Source organism: Hylobates moloch, unplaced genomic scaffold (assembly GCF_009828535.3).
Source record: "Hylobates moloch isolate HMO894 unplaced genomic scaffold, HMol_V3 SCAFFOLD_15, whole genome shotgun sequence".
NCBI lineage: Eukaryota > Metazoa > Chordata > Mammalia > Primates > Hylobatidae > Hylobates > Hylobates moloch.
The window spans coordinates 47470208-47490988 of NW_026652290.1; the positions used below are offsets into that span (position 1 = coordinate 47470208).

The following is a 20781-nucleotide window of genomic DNA, read 5'->3' on the forward strand; positions in this document are numbered from 1 at the left end:
TGAGGGTGTGCAAAGCTCAGCCTCATCACTGTTTCTCTTTCTCTCCCTCTCTGTCACACCCACACAAACGTGCACATGCACATACACTCAAGTTCAGACAAAGTCTCTTGTCAGTTTTTCAGTACTTGCTTAAGATATTGGGGGGCTCTGCTGAGCATCACATCCCATAATGCCTGAACTTCTGCCTACCTACAGCCTTTCTTTTCCCTTCTCTTTCCTTCCATATCAACTTCTCACACTTTGCCTCCTAGATTCTAAACCCCACTTTCCCCCCAGGACCCAAATCACCTCATTTGGTTACAGACAGCAGCTTCCCTCTTTCCTCTGAATGCATGGTGACTTCTGACACCCAAGACCTGGGGACTATTATGGGGGATGGTCATCTTGTGTCCCAAATTCAGGTAAAGAAGCTTATCAGGGCTTCCTCTGGGGACAACCCCTCTTCCCAGTGCCATGTTGATTCTTTCTGGAGAGTGGTTAAGATCAGAGCCGGAGAGTATTTTTCCTCCCACAAGAACACTCTGAAAGTGAAGGAAACCGCAAGTTGTGCTTTTAAAGAATAAGCCTGAGTTGCAGAAGACCCCAGAATATATGGGTCTCACTCCAAAGGGAAGTGATCTTGTATATGACCAAATCTTATGCCTGGCAGAGGCTGAAGGGCCTAGGACAAGATGGGATGCCCAGCTCCAATCTGCTCCTACCTCCAGCTTTGGTCTCCAAGTGCTGGGGCCCCTGTGCTGTGACTTGGTATCTCTGCTCTCACAGGGGACAGGTTTCTGCTTTCACAGGGACTCTTTGGCTTAGGTCCTAAGCTCAGGTATTCCTCCAGCTCCCCTTCCCAGGAAACACCCAGGTCTCCCTGGCAACCTTCCCCTTAAGCTTCAGACAGATGGCTGCTGATGGGGCCATCTGGATGGAGACCTGGGACTCGGGCTTGTGTTTTCCAGGCTGTTTGTCTCTGATGGGCCCCAGCTCTGTGACTGGCAGCACGGGGGGCTCTCTGAGAGTGTGGCGTCAGTATGAGAGCATGTACAAGGGATATAATACTGGTGCCGAGGACAGTACGACACGTCATGTGAGAGCATTGTGGAGACCAAGGGAGAAGAGAAGGTGGAGAGGAATGGCCGCGTGTCCATCAGAGACCACCCGGAGGCTCTTGCCTTCACTGTGACCACACAGAACCTAAATGAAGACGATGCTGGATCTTACTGGTGCAAAATTCAGACAGTGTGGATCCTGGATTCGTGGTCACGTGATCCCTCGGCCCTGGTTAGGGTGTATGTTTCCCCAGGTAAGAGCTCCCCTCACTTCGGCAGCAGGGCTTTGGGGTGCGACTGGACAAGGGAACAAGGGTGGGCGGCACACTGAAGTGTGCCTCCAAGTCTTGTCCTCAGTCACAGTGGTGTTGGGAGGAGCCTATGGCATGGGCATGGAGATAGGCAGCTGATCCTTCAGCCTTGGGTGGGCTGGGGGGTGCACAGCTCACGTGCCGTCACTCCCATGGGGCCTGGGCCTCACCCCATTATCCAGCATGGAGGAGGCCCCTTCATGCTGAGCCAAAGCTGTTTCCACTGTGCCCTTTGGGAAGCCTGTACCAAAGAAGAAACACTGCTGTACATTTGCAGCCTCCTCACAGAACATCCCCCTACCATGTTGTTTTGAAATATGTCTTGCTTGGGAAGACCTTCTTGTTTAGTAGCTTCTTGAGTGGAAGCTACTCTTTCTCTTACTCCCCCTATGCTAGAGGGCCATGGAGCCATGTCCCGATTCTTCCTGCCTCCATCACAACTTCCGCCCTATGACTTTCCATCTGCTTCCTTTAAATGCTGTGCCAGATGGCCAGGCCCACCCTCTACCTGTGCTTGACAAGGCCGACCATCAGCTTCCAGGCTGCTCTCCCTCATTCAGCGGAGACCTGCCAGCGCCTCCACTCCAACCTCTGCCATTATCTTGGCAGGTTTTAATGAATAACTTGGCAATCTTGCCTTGGGTTCCTTGACATTCTCAACCTTGGTGTCCTCTATTTTCTACTCTCTTCAGAACTGCACCCCATGGAAACATCTCAGAGCTTGTCATCACCCAACCTGGTCGCTGCCCAGAGTCTTACACTCAGACATTCTATTTTCTGACAACTTTTCATCAATCAGCTCTCCCCCATCCTCATGCCACTGTTCCTATTCTCAACCTCACAGTGACCTTCTGTCTTCTGATCCTTCCCTCCATTTCCCCCAATTTATTGCCCCCATCACTCCTGTTCTGACCTAATTTCCTTCCTAGATGACTTTGAGCCCCTGCAATAGATCACATTTTCTTTTTTCTTTTTTTGAGACATGGTCTCACTCTGTTGCCCAGGCTGGAGTGCTGTGGAGCAATCTCGGCTCACTGCAACCTCCACCTCCTGGGCTCAAGTGATCCTCCCACCTCAACTTCCTGAGTAGCTGGTACTTCAGGTGTGCGCTATCATGCCTGGCTAATTTTGTATTTTTTAGTAGAGACAGGGTCTTCTCACATTGCCCAGACAGGTCTCAAACTCCTGACCTCAAGTCATCCACCCGCTTTGGCCTCCCAAGGTGCTGGGACTATAGGAGTGAGATACCATGCCCAGCCTGACATTTTCTTCTCTTAGCAGCACTCGTAACTCCCATATTCCGTTTCCTTATCTACCTGACAAAACCCTCATCCCTGGATCAGTCCTAAAATAAAGGTCACTAATCGTCCCAGTTTGCCCAGGACTAAGGGGTTTCCTGAATGTGGGATTTTCAGTGCTAAGGCTAGAAAAGTCCTGGGAAAGTTGGTCGCCCTGTCTAAAATCCACCTGCTGTAGCACTGCTGGGGAAAAAAAGTGAGAAAATGGTGCCTGTGGCTGCCAGTAGAAGTTAAGAGTTTCCAACATTACTCTCCCATACATCTACCTTCCTGAGAACACACAGGACATCAGTTTCTTTCCTTCTCCACTTGCAAACTTTCATGCAATCTACACTCATTCTTCCCCTTCCCCCTTCAGGTTGAAGACAGGCTTCCCCATCCTGTCCAAGGGTGATCCTCCTGGGGCTGGCTCCTTGTCCTGTGGTTTGCTGCCTCCCCATCCCTCTTGAACCAAATTCCCCTGCCCCCTGCCCCTTAGCTATCCACACCATCTCCTGTCCTTACACTCACACTCTATCATGTTTCTCACTTCCCAAAAGCATCCCATGGTCCGGCATTTGCCTCTGCTAAATGCCGCCCATGTTTCCCTCCCTGCTGGCCTAGGGGTGGATCAGGCTCCTCCCCTGTGCTCCCGTTGCACCTGCTGGGGCTCCTTCCCAGGGCCGCTTCCAGCGGAAGTGAGTCCGTCTGTTTATGTGTCTCTGCCCCTCCAATGGGGTGGGGCTCATGTCACGTCCATCAACGAATCTCCAGCAACAGAGAGGTCAAACGCCGCTTATCGGATCACACCGAGCCTGTGTCGGGCACCGGTGAAGGGCTGAGCCTCCAGGACAACTGCTTTAGGGAGATCATGAGTTGGGGGTCCAGTGGCAATGAGGGAGTAGACTATGTCAATAGTCTGGTGGTCACCTGAAGTCCTTAGGAGGAGCCGAGTGTCAACCTATCCCCTCCCTAGAGGTGGCCTACAGTGGCCTTTCCACATGGGCTGAGCGTGGTGGTTCATGCCTGTAATCCCAGCACCTTGGGAGGCCAAGGCGGGCAGATCACCTGAGGTCAGGAGTTCAAGACCAGCCTGATCAACATGGAGAAACCCCATCTCTACTAAAAATACAAAATTAGCCAAGTGTGGTGGCACATGCCTGTAATCCCAGCTACTTGGGAGGCTGGGTGGAGGTTGTGGTGAGCTGAGATAGTGCCATTGCACCCCAACCAACCTGGGCAACAAGAGTGAAACTCCGTCTCAAAAAAAAAAAAAGAGTGTCCACATGAAGGGTGCTCAGAGCCCCCTCTCATGGTCTCTACGAGGCTTCTTGGGCCACAGGCTGAGTCATCTTCCTTTAGACTCCTCCTTCTACCCCTCCTCTTGGAACTCCACATCTGGCTGCGGAAGCCCAGAGAGACCCCTGCCCTCACCCCAGGCAGAGTGGGATGAGGGCAGAGTGGGCAGAGTGGTAAGAGTCTTTCTCTGAGATGCAGAGAAAGACCTGGCACTTATCAGAGGGGACTCTCATGGCTGGTTCTGATAAGGGCTCCTTTTGTCCCTGAGGGGTTTCACCCAGAAGGTGGCCTGGATCTGGCTTCAGAGGATCTTTCCAGCCTCTTCTGTGAGTGGATGATTCTGTGTGACATCCATATGGGTGCTCTGTGCATGGCTGGGATCCCAGGCACAGCCTGATGCATCACTGTCATCTCCAACAGCAACTACAACCCCAAGGTGGACCACACGTCCAACCACACCTCCCATCTTTCTGGTGGTGAAACCTGGGTGAAACCTCAGCACCAGGGAGGTGTTGACCCAAAATTCAGGGTAAGCACCCAGGGCCTGGAGGCCATGGAGGGAGCAACCCTGGGATGGAAGCTGGGGGGGTGGGGGTGGCGCACCGTGACCTGAGATCTTCACTGTCTGCTGTTTCTCTCCATCTCTGGTCCTGATTCTCATACTCTCTGAGGCCGCATGTGGATGCTGAGTGGGAAATATCACTTGTGCTGTGAACGCCTTTCCCTATGGGGCAGCTACTGGGACTCAGGTCGAAGGTTGAGTTCAGGTGGACGTGCAGCCCCTCCTCCTTTCCCCACTCCTTCCTGTCTCCTTCCCCATCCAGCTCCAGACTTGAGGTCCCGGTTCTGTGGCCCCTTTCAAAGGTCTTTGCTCAGCTGGGGATTTTGCCACCAGGAGCTGTCTGTGGGGTCTGTGGGGAGATGGGCCAGCTCCAGGCTGGGGTTTGAATCAGTTCTCTCTCTTCTCCCAAAGATACTCAGAAAGGGCTGTGATATTGCTGCCAGACCCTGAGGGGAGGGAACAAGGAGCTGGAGTGGAACAGTGAGAGTGGTGGCCGGGCTCGGTGGCTCATGCCTGCAATCCCAACACTTTGGGAGGCCGAGGCGGGTGGATCACTTGAGTCCAGGAGATTGAGACCAGCCTGGGCAACATGGTGAAACCCTGTCTCTACTACAAAATACAAAATTAGCCAGGTGTGGTGGTGCACCTGTAGTCCCAGCTACTCAGGAGGCTGAGGTGGGAGAATCACTTGAGCCCAGGAAGTCAAGGCTGCAGTGAGCCATGATTGCGCCACTGCACTCCAGCCTGGGTGACAGAGTGAGACTCTGTCTCAGAAAGTAAAAAAAGTGAGAGTGGGGACTGGTTTTAAGAAGTCAGTTGATAAAGTGGAGGCTGTGAGTGGGACAGGGACAGACAGGGTGCTGTGGAGCGCGCTCCTGGAAGTGGGTCCTTCTTCTCTCTTCACTCCATCACCTCTCCTTGATGAGACCTCCCGGGCAGTCCTTGATGGAGGGAGAAGGAGGGATGGGGGCCACAGAAGGGGCTAGCCGGGCGTAGGTCCTTTCCCCGGCTGCTGCTGGGTTATTTGGGCTCCAGAGTCACAGCATAGGGAGAGGTAGGGAGAGAAGGGTCCTGGGGTTTCTCCCGGGGAAGTGGCTCATTTTCACCACGTCCCCCACAGGTTCCGGCTCAGCAGCCCTCACTTCCTGCTTGTGGTCCTTCTGAAGCTGCCCCTGCTCCTGAGCATGCTGGGTGCTGTCTTCTGAGTGAACAGGTCTCAGTGGGCTCCTGCTGGAAGATAGAGCCAGGCTGACCCAAAGCCCTGCAGAGCCCTGTCCCCAGGAGTGCCCTGTGCAGGGAGTCAACCTTTCAGACTGGATGCAAGAGACCTGTGGACTCCAGAGGGATTTATTGTTCCTGTGCCTCAAAGGAGGGTCCTGGCTCTTAGAGGACACTCCTCTGGAGTTCTCAATGTGGAGCTTGGGGGTCCTACTTTCTCCTCCCCAGTCCCCTGCCTCCCTGCCCTCATGCCCACTTCCCAAGGGCAAGAATTCCCTGGAAGTTGGCCGGGCACCATAGTGAGTGCCTATAATCCCAGCTCGGGAGGCTGAGGCAGGAGGATCGCTTGAACCTAACAGTTCCAGGCCAGCCTGGGCAACATAGAGAGACCCTGTCTCAGAGAGAGAGAGAGAGAGAGAGAGGGAGAGAGAGAGAAGGAGGGAGGAAGGGAGGGAAAAAGTTTTCTGGAGGAGCCTGGCCCTTCATTCTTCTTGGCACAAATGTGTCAATGCTTCTCAGGCCAGTTTCCCCCAGGGCAATAACTACCTCCTTCCTGCAGACAGGAGGCTCCCTGAGGACACGCCCCGCACAGCCCCAGCCTTTAGGCTCACAGAGCTCCATCCCTTCTCTGGGACAACCCCAAGGGAGCTTGGTCCCAGCAGAGCTTGCTCATGCAATTGCCCAGTGTCCCACGTGCTCAGGGCTCCTCTCCTCTTCTGACGCCCCTTGGGTCTCCCTGGCTTTAAGGCCCGTTCTCTCCCTGTAACCAGGCAGTGTGTGGCTGGGCTCACAACATCTCTGCCTGGGTGGGCCATGGATGAGCTGCTCCAGGTCAAAGTTCTGGGGCGAGTTGAAAGAGCAATGGGAGAAGGAACTGGTGGGTGCCACTAATATCACTCTTGGAATTCCTCCACCTGGAGGTGTCCAATGCACAGGGTCAACAGAGTCAGTTCTGTCCACTTTAGAAGTCTGGCTGAGACCACCTGTTAGCAATTAACCTTTTCCACAGGCAGAGCAGATATCGTTTTTCAAAGACAGGATGGAGGGCACAGATACTTGTCCACACTTGAAGTGCACAATGCCATCATCACTACTGGGGACCCCTGGCTCAGGAATGAGCTCAGTTGGTTTTTTGAATGTTTGTCAATTACTCCGTCTCCCTAAAGTTTGTGGGGAGGACTCCCACAGTCTGCCACAAGCAGGCATCACCATCTCCACTTGCTACCTGCATCTGGACCAGTGCTCTCCCTCTGCCCCCAGGCCCGAGCTCATCCTGAGCTAGTGATGCCAGTGTCCAGAGCACATGGAGTGTCCCTCTGAGTGCCGAGTGCTCAGGCAGAGCTGCCGTGCTCTGAGCTTGAGCTCTGGTGGGGCTCCCAGCTCCATCATGCATGGTGACTCGGGGAAAGATGGGGCTGGCCCATGACTCATGCTGAAAGAGAAAATCAATCTAATAAGGCCCATATTAATTATACTAACCCAGGAAATATGATGATGAGCAAGAAAGGAGCTTATGATTCATTTTATGAGAAGGATAAGCTCCCAGGTCATTACAGCATAGGAAGAACTCTAGAGCCACAGGAGATGCTTCCTGATGTCAGGGGGTTGGTGAGAAGAATATCATGCCAAATTGGCCAGGTCAGGGAAAGAAGGTGACATTCATATGTGATGTTTTTTATTTATTTATTTTTTATTATTATACTTTAGGTTTTAGGGTACATGTGCACAATGTGCAGGTTTGTTACATATGTATCCATGTGCCATGTTGTTTTGCTGCACCTATTAACTCGTCATTTAGCATTAGGTATATCTCCTAATGCTGTCCCTCCCCCCTCCCCCCACCCCACAACTCATATGTGATGTTGAAGGAGGTATAGGGTTTCAGCGGGGCAGGGATGGAGCAACAGGGAGAGAGAGGACAGAGAAACAGCATAAGTGAAAGCAGAGAGGTGGGAAATAATCTTTGTAACAGTAGTCACTCATAGAAGACCTATCAGCAAATGGACTGTACTGTTCACATACAGATGCTCATGGCAGGATGTGTCTAAGATTCCAATGGAGTGAAATTTTCCCGTGGCAGGCCAGATGGAACTAACCTAGAAGAACTCAGGTGGCGGCAGGTTCAGAGGCTTAGGACTCAACTCTTACTTAAATTTTGATTAGCTATGGTGGGATGGATTTGAGCAGATCAAGATGGGATTGCAGATGTGTTTTAGGAAGGCTTACCTAGCAGATGTAGCAAAGTCTGAAAGGAAGAATCTGGGAGTCCGGAGTCTCAGGTCTGGAAAACCAGAGGAATGGGGCATCATTGACAGAAGTAGGAAAGTCAAGAGCAGGCTTGGATGATGCAGAGCTTAGTTTTCTGTGTGTTTGGAATTATCAGGCAGAGAGGTCTAACAGATAGCTAGAGATCTGGGTTAGCAGAGTGTTGAGAGCTGGAAAGGAATGTATGTAGAGAGATTAACTGGAGCCCAGGAAGAAGTGAAAGCATGGAGGGAAGAGTTCAGAACCAAGGACAGAGTCCTCGGGGCACCTACATTTAAAGACTAAGGGTAAGAGGAAGAGACATTGATCAAGGTGCTGGAGCAGAAACAAACAGGTGGAAGATGAGAAGTCAAGAGCCATAAATGTTTGAAGGAGGAGAGCAGAGCTAGAGAGCTGGAGGAGGACCGGGATTGAGAGGAGGCTATTGAACTTATCATTCACAAGGTCACTATTGAAGTTCAGAAGAGCAGATCAACAGAGCAATGAGAGCAGAAGCCAGAAGGGAAGAGTTAAGAAAGAGTAGACAGATGGCAGACAGCAGGTTCAGGAGAAAGAAACAGTGGCTTCTCCATGCTTTGAATTTTCCATTCTCCCTTACTCCCTTTTTTTCCTCTATTCTTCCTTTCTTTTTTCCCTTTATTTACTCATTCATTCAATAAACTTTTATTGTGTGTCTATGGTGCATCGTTCTGGGCATTACAGATAAGGACTTAAACTATGCAGAGTCCCTACTCCTTTAGAAGGGAAGATTAAGATGTAGACTAACAATAGCGATACAGTGTGTTAGAATTTGTGTCAGGGTTCTGCACAGTGCTCTGTGGGGGCACAGAAGTGAGGCACTCCCATGAGGTCCAAGCAGAGAAAGAAAATTGAGGGCTTGGTTTATAAAAATAAGGCAGAAGACTGGGGGATGATGTCCCAGGCAATGGTAGGGAAGAGTCATAGAGCATGCTGGATACCGGGAGCCACATTACCATTACCATGTGTGCAGAGTGCACGTGAGGGAGGAGTGAGATATGGGGCTAGAGCCTCATTATGAAAGGGCTTCATGGCAGACCAAGGAGTTTGAATTGTGTTCTGGAGACCACAGTGAGCCCCTGGAAGTTTTAATTTTTGAAATTTTTATTTTGAAATAATTATAGGCTTAACAATGCAAATATAACATAGAGTCCTTTGAATCCTTCATCCAGTGTCCTTCAATGGTGACATATTATATAACTGTAGGACAATACAAACCAGGAAACTGGAATTATTACAATACTGTTAACTAGGCTGCAGACTTTATTCAATTTTCACCATTTTTAACATACATTGGCTTATGGATCTGTTTGTGTAGTTCCATGCAATTTTATAGATCCAGGTAACTACCACCCCAGTCAAAATACAGAACCAATCCATCATCACAAGGATCTCCCTCATGCTGTCCCTTGTATTTGCACCCCTATCCCATTCCTGTCCCCTGGAAACCACTAATCTGTTCTCCATCTCTGCAGTGCTGTCCTTTTGAGGACAAATGAAATTATGCAGTATGTAATATTTTGAGATTGACTTTTTTATTCACTGAGCCTTGAAATCCATACAAGTTGTTGCACTTACCACAACCAATAGTTGATTCCTTCCTATTGCTCAGCAGGATTCCATTGCTTGAGTGTACAATAATTTGTTTAACCATTCACCCGCTGAACCCAAACAAGACATGTCTGTGCAAGTAATGGCTGCTGGACTGTGACCTCTGAGTAAAGGATAGGAGTTTCAGGGCCTCATTTTTATTCTTGGGACCATATGGTGCCCCCAGCAGGCTTGGGAAGTGACCCTCTAAAGTGCACGGATGGGCCTGCAGGGATGCTGTGTGGGCCAGCTCCAGGCTGCCATTCAGAGGCAGAATTGACTCTGCTCTCTGGCCTTGTGACTGGGGACCAGGTGGCTTCACTCCTTCAGGTCCCGCTATTCTTGTATGTGACATGAAGGCACTAAATTATGATTCTTCCACATGGCAGTTTAAAAACATGGCTGCAAATTTCTTGACACTCCTTCCGTTAAGAGTTGGGGCTTAGGTCCCCTCCCCTTGGGTCTGGGTGGGTTGTGACTGTTTCAACTTTTGGACTAGAACCGTGTTTCTCAACATTTTTTCATTGTTATCCTAAGATAACAATGAATATGCCTAAAAAAGAATATCCCTAAAAAGGAATATCCCTGAATATCTCCCCTCATGAAATGTTAATACCAAAGATGTATTGTACATCCATCCATTCACTATCTACCTATCTATCTATCTATCTATCTATCTATCTATCTATCTATCTATCTATCTATCTATCCATCCATCCATCCATCCATCCATCCATCCACCTATATCTCTGTTTTGTATCTAAAAAGAGTAAAAATATTTTTTCACCCTGCAAGAACCAATATTTGCCCCCATGGGGAATGCAAGAGGGGCTCTGTATGGCTTCCAAGGCGAAGTCAGAAGAAACCCTGCAGCTCCCTCTTCAGTCTCTTGAAACACTTGCCTTCTGGATGGTCTGCAGATATTCCCTCTTAGAACCCAGCTGTCACAGAGAGGCCACATGTAGGGTCTCTGGGCAACAGTCCCAGCAGAGCTCTCTTGGATCACCCCAGCCCATGCTCCAGACTTGTGGGTGAAGATGCCTCCAGATGACAATAGCAACCAGCTTGTGTGGCCAGGGTTCACAATGCAATAACACAGGCTGTTCTCCTGTGCTTAGCAGCATGCAGGCTGCTGGAGCCTGAGGTCTTGCCCTTTCTCAACACATGAACCATATGGACACAGGTAGTCAAGATGTGGCAAGTGGTGAGTGTTCCCGAAAACAAACTTTCCACTGTGTCAATAGCCCTCCATGCTCTGCCCTCCACGCTCTACCCACCCTGCTCTGCGCTCCATGCTCTGCCCTCCATGCTCTGCCTTCCTGCTCTGCCCTCCATGGCTCTGCCTTCCACACTCTGCCCTCCACACTCTGCCCTCCATCCTCTGCCCTCCATGGCTCTGTCTTCCACACTCTGCCCTCCATGCTCTGCCCTCCATGGCTCTGCCTCCATGGCTCCTGCCACTATTCTTGGCAAATCTTCAACCTCTTTCAGAGAAAAGTTATAAAGCGAACCAGCACCTGTTCACAGCTGATGAGATCAAGGAGAAGAAATGAACACTAGCAAATGGCAGTTGAAGAACCTGTCTCAGGAGAAGAAGTGCTCAAGGCAATAGAGGAAGAGTTCAGATGGAAAATTCCCCTCCTTCTTAGAGAAGTTACAGACAACAAGATCTCTCCAAAAAAAGGAGCTAAGAAAAGAAATATAGTAATTCCAAAAAAAGTATTTAAAGTAAAATATGGAGGAAAAAATGAGCAGGCAGAGTTCTGGAAGAATGTAAGTGGAAGAGAATAATAACCCTAACAACTTTATTGAGAGGAAATATATCTACCTTTGAAAATTAGAAAAAGAGGTGTGTTGTTAATTAATTACAAGTGAATTGGGGGGACTGACACGTGAGGGCTGAGCATCCTGCATTTGCTGTTGCACAGCTCGAGAGGTGGAAAGGGCCAAGCTTGGGTTGAATCAGGAGTGGGTGGTGGTGGCTGTGCCAGTTCTGAGCCGGGTGGGGGATGGAGAGTGTCACAGGCACATAGGGGATAGAGCTGAGCCCCTCTTGGGATGGAAAAGTCCAGACGGGCCCTGGGGCCTCTGCAACTGAACGATAGTCCATTATCTCTGACAGGGTCATCCCGGGGCCACAAGGAAAGGAGGCCTGAGGGAGGATCCATGAAGGTGAGATGCAGATGCCTCCAAGGAATCAGTGTGCAAGGGGGATGTCCTTTCTTTTATCTGCTCCTGAGGCAGAGGTGGCAGACGGCAGAGAGGCCCCGTCAGCATTCCTGTGCTGTGCAGAGCCAGCCGGGAGTGGCATTGCATTCCTGAGGCCAGGATGAGGGACACCTTCATCTCTGCAGGGACCCTTGTCTCCTGGGGAACTGCAGTTGCTGCTTATTACCTAATAGGAGGCCAGAGGTTCTGCTTGTCCCTTCCGAGGGTGTCAATGGTGTGGGAGTTGCGGTTCCCCGGCTGAGGCTGTGACTTTATTTCCCCCTGGAGGCCCCTTTAGCACTGCTCACTTGCAGCACAGTGCAGAGCAGGCCTATGAGCAGCAGCCCCTTCAAGGAGATCGGGAGCAGGAAGTGGATGTTGCAGAGCAGGATCCTGGACAAAGGGGTCAAGATGCCAAGAGTGAGCCGCCTCTTCCCTGAGCCAACACTTGCCACCCTGGTCAGCTGCCTGGTCCCCAACCAGGGAAGCCCCGTGCAAGGGGCAAAGTCGTGCCACCCGGAGGCTGAGCTTCCAGTGGCCTCCCCACAGGCTCAGACTGGGGCCCGGCCCCTTCGCTGCCCTTGGCTGTGACTGCCCTGCCTTTAACATTATCTGCCGAGATGGCGTCTCACTATATCCCCCAGGCTGATTTTGAACTACTGAGCTCAAGGCATCCTCCTGCCTTGGCCTCCCAAAGTGCTGAGATGACAGGTGTGAGCCACTGCGCTCAGCCAGGCCTGCCTTTGGTCTTCTCTCCCACAGTCCCGGCTGCTTACCTGTGTCCCGTCAAGCTCGAGGGTCTGCTGTGTGCTGTATTCCTGCTTCTGCTCCTCTCTGCCTTGTGTCTCCCTTTGTCACTTCTGCCCATCTTTCAAGCTCAAATCTAATTATTATTACCTCTTTGAAGCAGAGGAAGATTCCCCCACTTCTGTCAACCTGGCTATTTATCTACTTGGTTCTCCTGGGAGGGGTCTCTTCCTGCTCAGACCCACTTTATGACAGCAGATCTGAGACCTGTTGCCTCATATCACCCACATGTTTAATGTTTGGTCTAGCTAAACGAGTGGGTTCTGGGGAGTCCCCATCAGCGTATAAGGGTCTGATTCCCCAGTCTTAGTCCTCATCCACTCCCCCACACCCGGTGCCAGGGCCCCTCCCCTCAGGCCATCCTTGTTCTCTCCCCAAAGCTGGCCTCCAGCCCAGGGCATGGAAGCAGTGATGAGTCATGTGAATTTAACTCAGGGTTTTCTTGAGTGAGAGCAGGCCTGCCATATTGCACATCCTAAAAATACCCTTTAAACCACTGTGGTCTTCTTGCAAGTTCCACTCCCCGTGGAGCCGCTGCACCCTTGGTCTCTCCCCGCCAAGTGTCCCCTTGTGCCTCTCCCGTTTCACTAGAAGTCCTGGCACTGCCATCCCCACTCAGCAGAACAACCGCTCTGCAAACAGTGGAGTGAGACGACGGCCAGGTCAGGAAGCATCCCCAGTGCCTCGCCTCTTCCGGACTCCTAGGGAACATAGGATCGGTGCTGGCAGGCTCCAGGGAACAAGACCCTTTGAAAGGAACGGAGAAGGGAAGGGAGCCGGTGGAGCAGGGAAGGCAGGATCCAGGGAGAGAATGGGCCTTGACCCTGGACTTTGAGGGACCCTGAAGCACCAGGCTGTGATGGGGTTAAACAGGGGCAGCTGCGTTTGCGCTGTGATGAGACATCCTATTGACCCCTCGAAAGGAGGTGGGCTTCAGATTGAAGTCCACACCCGTCTGCCATGCTGGGAATGTGAAAGAAAAGCAAGAGGCCCAGCTTCCCGCTCTCCCGCCCTGCCCTTCCCTAGCCTTGGCTGGAGAGTTGGAGTGATGGGCACACCCCTGCCTGTGACTGTGGTAGACAGAATAGTGAACCCCACCAATGATGTCATAACCCCAAAGCCAGTGAATATGTTTGATTACATGCAAGGGGGAGTTAAGGCAGCGGGTGGATTTGAGACTGCTTGTCAGCTGACCCAGGATGGATTATCCTGGATCATCTGGCTGAGCCCACTGGAATCACCAGCATCCTTATAAATGAAAGAGGGAGGCAGGAGAGTCAGTGGAGCAATGCTGTGTGGGAAACTCCACTGACCTTTGCTGGCTTTGGGTAGGAAGGGGCCATGAGCCAAGGAACACAGGTGGCCTCTAGAAGCTGGAAAAGGCAAGGGAACAGGTCCTTCCCTGGAGCCTCTAGAAGGAACCAGCCCTGTTAACACCTTGATTTCAGCCCAGTGAGACCCATTTCAGACTTCTGGTCTCCACAGCTGTATGATCATGAGATTGTGTTGTTTTAAGCTACCAAATTTGTAACGATCAGTTACAGCAGCCACAGGAAAGCCACACAGACAGCTGCCCTTCCAGAACACCCAAAGCTTCACCTCGCTTTTGCCTCCTGGGGCTTGAGGGACTCGGTGGAGCATGGAGCCCAGAGCCTGCTCTCTGGAGCTCAGCCTGTTGCAGCTCATCAGGGAGAATCGCCTGCATTGCTCAGGTGTAGACAGGGAGGGGAAGGCCCGCTACAGACTTCACTGTTTCTCCCCTGACCAGCACCACATGAGGGTCCCTGGTGAGAACCCCTGAAGGAGCGGTCATGGGGTAGCCTAGGGAAAGGTCTGTGGGGGCCCAGCTCTGCTCACCTGGTGAGGGGGCTGGTAAGAGCCGTGGGCTGGGTGCTGTTGGTGCTGTAGGTGAGAGAAGGCCAGGAGGCCAGAACTGTTGTAGTGGTTGTTCTCATAGGTTCTGCTGTGTCTGCTGTCCCAGGTGAAGCTGTGTCTGCTGTTCCAGGCACAGCTGTGTTCCTTTTCCCAGGCACAGCTCTTTCTGCTTTTCTAGGTAGAGCTGTGTCTGCTGTCCCAGGCCCAGCTGTGTCTGCTGTCCCAGGTGCAGCTGCATCTGTTGTCGTAGGTTTGGATGGTTTTCTTGGAGTTGCTGCTGGACACGCAAAGGATAGTTTTGAGGGTGACCTACGTGCCTTCCCCGTGGCTCACATCACCCCTTACCCCTCCAAGGATTGTGAAGCATTTAGTCTTAGCACTACAGGTCAGCCACAGTTGTTTCGTTTTGTATCTTTTTGGTATCTTATCTAAAATGTAACATTATTTCATTTACAAACAAACACCACTGCACCACCTGGGAAGGACTTGTGGCAAGAAGCTATGCAGGCAATTTACAAATATTCAACTTAGTCCCAGAGTCCTGCGTTGCACAGCTGAGCATTGAGAACCACACTCTGCTTCCTTGAAGTTCTACATCAGAGCCAGCCAGCCCTTCTCTTGAGTCTCAGCCTGGGCTCCAGCAGGCTCTTTGTTGCCTGCTGTGTAGCGAAGTGACCCTCAGAGCCAGCTGCCCCTCCCTGGGCCCTGCCTGGGGACTCAGGACTCCTCTTCCCTGCAGCTGGGCAGAGCATCTGTTTCCAGCTGAGGTCTTCCTGCCTCCCCAAAGCTTCCTTATTTCACTAGGCTAGGAGGGTTGCAGCCTCGGACTCTCCCCCAGCTTCTCCTTTGCTTCCACTCATGCCTTTGTTCTCTTTTTAAGTCAATCTCTGAAACATTCTAAAACCAGCAGACTTCCCCACTGCACACACACACAGACACACCACATCTGCATATACTAAGCCAAAAAGGACTTTTCCCTGCTTTGTAAATGGGCCCACAAGTAACAGATATATGATTGAGCTATAGCATCTGTGCATGTGCGTGGGGAGCTGACACTTTCCCTGGTGCCCATGGCGGAGATGACACTGATGGCTCTGGGGACTGGGCTGTGGAGTGAGGGTGACAGCCTGACTCTCTTTCTGGGAGCCTCCCGTTCTGAGTTCTCAGTCTCCTCAAAGCCTTGGGGCAGCCAGGGGAGGCCTGTGGGAGGGCTCTGCACTATGCTGGGTTCTGTTTTTCCCTCTTTCAGGAATAGGTCAGAGTCTCCCATGCCCTCCTTTGTCCATATGTCACCAGAGGAGGGGGAGGAAGAGAGAGAGGTGGCTCCAAGGAGAGGGTCATCAATGGGCTCTTGGTCACTACATGCTTGTCCTGGCGCTGAGACTTCTGGGGTTGCAATTTTCTTGCATTCCCCTCCCTGTACACCTGACAAGTCCTCCCGTCAGGCTGAGGCTGCTCTGAGGGAGCATGGGTTGCCCCAAGTGACTTGCAGAAGAGAATCTGCCTTCTTTCTTACCCTGAACTGAGCCTGCCCAAGCTGAGCCCGTTCTGCTTGGCTCCCTCTGATAATAGCAGATAGAGACATACAGTGATACTGAGGCTTGCTCTGTCTTCCAGTCTTTCCAGAATCTTGGTGTAACCCCTCCCCACAACACACACACGTGCACATGCGCACACAAGCAAACACAGACACGTACACACAGACACACATGGGCCCATTTCTATACATGCATCTATGCACAGCACACACATAGACACAGGCAAGCCCAGGCACACATACACAGGCACACACAATCACACACAAGCACATGCACACACGTAGTCCCAGGACAATGTCAAGACAGCATCACTGAATCCTCTCGGGTCAGCACCAGAGTTTGGTACAGGAGAGAGCCGCTCCTACCAGGGTAAATGGTCACTTCAACTTGGACCCCAAGGTCAGTGCCTGCCCTCTCAATCCCACACCAGTAGGTGTCAGTATTGGACCTCCGGAGCATCTTCAGGTTATGGAGAGCACACGGTTTTTCCGATTGTCCCTGATGGATGCTCGGTCTCTCTCCGCTGTTTGCTCTGATCCTGTGATTGTAATGAGGATTTTGCAGGACTGCCGGCCCTTTCCGTGGCACCACTACTTGCTGTAGGTTTCCCAGCCTTGGTCATAATGACACTGCACTGTCAGTGAGTCCCATTCTGTGCCCCACACAGCTCCAGGACAATAGATGGAGAAACACTCTGGAAGACAGAACCCAACGTCCAGATCTTCCCTCCCTGGGCACTGCTCAGGGCTTCTGGCACCTCCCTGGGGACCAACCAGGAGCCTTTATCCTCAGCTCCCAAATTGTCAAATTCTCACATCCATTCGTTCTGTAATTCCCCGGCAGTATTTCTTTTGTTGTCACCCCTCTGACAAAGTTCTCCTGAGGGCTCCAACTGCCCAGCACAGTGGTCTGTTCAGGCGCCATCCTAGCGACCACTGAACACCCTCTCATTTTGGAAACCTTCCCTCCTTTGCCCCGAGGTGACTCCCATTTTCCCACCAATCCCTGGCTCTCACTGCAGCCACCAGTTTATTTTATTTATTTCTGTTTTTATGTATTTATTTGGAGACGGAGCTTTGCTCTTGTTGCCCAGGCTGGAGTGCAATGGCGTGATTTCAGCTCACCGCAACCTCCGCCTTACAAGTTCAAGCAATTCTCCTGCCTCAGCCTCCCGAATAGCTGGGATTACAGGCATGCGCCACCATGCCCGGCTAATTTTGTATTTTTAGTAGAGACAGAGTTTCTCCATGTTGGTAAGGCTGATCTTGAACTCCTGACCTCAGGTGATCTGCCCTCCTCGGCCTCCCAAAGTGCTGGGATTACAGGTATGAGCCACCGCGCCCGGCCAGCCACCGATTTATTTTAAAATCCCAGAGCTGAATGGGTAGACATCCTGACTTCCCCCAACTCCTCCACCCACTGGCACTGCACTCCACACCCCTAAAAACCCTCTCCTGTGAGTCTGCACAGGTGATAAAGTTTCATGGAACCAAACACACCCAGACACACACCCACACACACACCCAACACTCACATACCCCTGCACACACTGAGTGCACAGTTGTTTTTCTTTGCCTAAGCACCATGCTAGTTTTGTCTCCATACCTTTGCACAGGTTGCTCCCTTTGCCCAGGAAGTTTTCTCTTCCTTGCTTGATGGACTCAAACCCATATTCCCCTCCCTGAAGGGTTGGTTTGGCCCCTCCCTGGTGCCACCAGACCACTTTGTACGTGTCTCAGTTGTTGCACTTACAATCTTGAACAATGGTCTTGTCTTTTGCTCATCCAGAGCAGAAGCTCAAGCAGGCCGATGTGTGGGGTTGACTTACATTCCAGAGAACAATGCCATCCTTGCCTCATTGCCTGTCTTCCTCCCTGTATCTCTGAGCTGCTCCATTTTAGCTACAAGTCAAGACAAGCTGTGGAGGCTTCTAAACTAGCCAGATGTCTGAACCCCGCCATGACTGCCTGGGTCTGAGCTGGAACCTGAGTATTTGTGCTCCTTTAAAGTTCTTCAGGGATTCATGCATTTAAGTTTGTGTATATGTGCATGTATGTATGTATGTATGTATCTACCTATTTATCTGTCCTTTCATCTATCTGTCCACCTGTCCATGCATCTATCTGTCTCTCATCTATCATCTGTCCGTTTACTTCTCTCTTATCTATCTATCATCTATCTATCTATCTATCTATCTATCTATCTATATCTATCTATCTATCATCATCTATCTATCTATCTATCTATCTATCTATCTATCTATCTATCTATCATCTATCTATCTATCATCTATCTATCTATATCTATCTATCTATCATCTATCATCTGCCAGGGTTGAGAAGAATCAGAATCCTAGAAACCTGACACCATTTATGTTTTTTTTTCTTTCCCCAACACCTAACCTAGTAACTGTCAGATAACAAAACATTCCTTCCTTTTTTTCTCTTTTCCTTCCTTCCTTCTTTCTTATATGTAAGCGCATGGATAAGTGCATTTTCCCCAGCTTGTCTCCTTCCCTCCAGCACAGACCCTTTGTTTCCTGCCCAGCCTTTTGGGTTCCAGTTCCTTAATACCCAGGTCCACTTACCTGGGAGGATGAGAAGGAGCAGGGCCAGTGAGCCCACATGCCCCTGCCTGTCTGTGCTCTTTTCCTGGTGATGAGTTAATACCAGCTGCCCTCAGCAACTCGTAACTGAGCCCAGAGGCAGACTGCTTTCTACTTGTCTAAATCATTTTTTGTTTGTTTTCTCAACTGCTTCCTTTTTTTTTTTCTTTAGTTACTTCCTAAATTCATGAATTAAGAGAAACATGGTGCTGTCCTTCGGGAGTGTGTGTGGTGTGATGATACGTCTTCAATGAACTGGGGAAGTAAAGGGTCCAGGCCTGGCCTGGGCTCTATCTGCAGCTGTCTGTGATTTAGGAGCATCTGCCAACAACACAGGGCAGGGAGTACAGTAAGGCTCAGAGCGTGGAGGGAAGGGATTGATGGAGGCGCGCTGGCTTTGTCTCAGAGCGAGGAGGGAAGGCACTGACGGAGGTGCGCTGGCTTTGCACTTTGGGAAGAACACAGCACAACGCTCCCATCCAGCCTCGCTGGAGAAACAGCCTGTGCCCCAGGCTCTTTCCAGGCAGCCCCACAGCAGGGCATCTCAAACCACCCTTCCAGCCCTGGGCTGTTGTCTCTTCTGGAGCCTGACTCAGTGCTCCTCCCTAGGAAAGCTTCCTCTGGGGTCCTGAGTCACTCCAAATTGGAGGCAACAAGAGGGAAAGTCTGTCTCAAAAAAAAAAGAATCCATCCTATAGATATACCACATTGGGTTCTTCTGGCGGGGGGGGGTTGTTTCGTTGTTGTTGTTGTTTTGAGATGGAGTTTCGCTCTGTCACCCAGACTGGAGTGCAATGGTACAATCTCAGCTCACTGCAACCTCCACCTCCCAGTTTCAAGCGATTCTCCTGCCTCAGCCCCTGAATAGCTGGGATTACAGGCGTGCGCCACCATGCCTGGCTGATTTTTGTGTTTTTAGTATAGACGGGGTTTCACTATGTTGGCCAGGCTGCTCTTGAACTCCTGACCTCAAATGATTCACCTGCCATGGCCTCCCAAAGTGCTGGGATTACAGGTGTGAGCCACCATGCCCGGCCTAGATATACCACATTTTGTTAATCCATTCATCAGTTGATGTACATTTGGGCTGTTTCCACTTTTTGGCAATTGTTAGCGATGTTGTAACAAACATTTATGTGCAGGTTTTGGTGTGATCATACGTTGTCACTTCTCTTGAGTATACACCTAGGAGTAGGATTCCAGGTTTAACTTTTTTAGGAACTGCCAAAGTGGTATTACCATCACTGTGTTTGCAAAAACAAGATGAATATTAATTATTAGAAAAAATAAATTTGAAATAACATACAAAACGCAAGCCTAATTTTTATTATTAAATCAACAGGCATAAAATTACCTTGTCTAATTGCTACGACCATTTCTAAATGCTTCCTCTCAGTTTCTAGTCTTGCTTGGTAAATGATGGGTAACACACAGTTCTTAGACTGGCAGCAGCCCTCGGACCATGCTTTGAGTAGCCTGGACCGTCTGCATCCTCTCCACTGCCTCCAGCATTAAGGGCAGCCCCTTGGTGTGGGGTGCAAGCCCCACCCAACACTGGCCTCTCTGGCCTCATTTCACACCAGCCACATTGTGTGCTCATTCTGTCCCCAGGACTCCCTTCCTGGCCCCCTTGGACTGATTGTTTTGCGATGGAGTTTCAGGCAGATCACAAGGTCAGGAGCTCGAGACCATCCTGGTTAACATGGTGAAACCCCGTTTCTACTAAAAATACAAAAACATTAGCTGGGCGTGGTGGTGGGTGCCTGTAGTCCCAGCTGCTCAGGAGGCTGAGGCAGGAGAATGGCATGAACCTGGGAGGCGGAGCTTGCAGTGAGCCGAGATTGCACCACTGCACTCCAGCCTGGGCGACAGAGCAAGACTCCATCTCAAAAAAAAAAAAAAAAAGTCCAAGCCAGGACACTTTTTAGAGTGAAAGAGGGAGCTGTTAATGATAGTGCCAGGACATCAGGCATAAACCAGAGCTCTCCTGGGCAAACAAGTACGTGCAGTCACTCTGTCTAGAAACTTCAGTCCCAGGGAGGGGCCTTTGGAAAAAACACAGGGACAGAAAGAAACAAGGAAGTAACCAGCACTGGGGAGGGCCAGAGCAACAGGTCCCCTCCTTCAGGACCCAAGTGGTCCTCTGCAGCCCTGCGGTCTGGTCATGCTCC

At 50.8% G+C, this 20781-nt stretch overlaps 1 protein-coding gene and 1 long non-coding RNA gene across 2 annotated transcripts; one reads left to right on the plus strand and one right to left on the minus strand.

The window, feature by feature from the left end:
* The first annotated feature begins 889 nt into the window (after positions 1-889).
* CD300E (CD300e molecule) lies at positions 890-5727 on the plus strand. Its single transcript, XM_032179116.1, is given in 4 exon segments — positions 890-1040; positions 1043-1291; positions 4345-4453; positions 5607-5727. Coding segments are annotated over 4 exon segments (630 nt in total).
* A 6006-nt stretch (positions 5728-11733) lies between these two features.
* On the minus strand, positions 11734-18699 carry LOC116483005 (uncharacterized). The gene is made up of 3 exons (XR_004252142.2): positions 18593-18699; positions 12562-14741; positions 11734-12178 (listed from the first exon to the last, which is right to left on the minus strand). It is a non-coding gene; the product is annotated as an uncharacterized LOC116483005 (long non-coding RNA).
* Positions 18700-20781: the final 2082 nt, after the last annotated feature.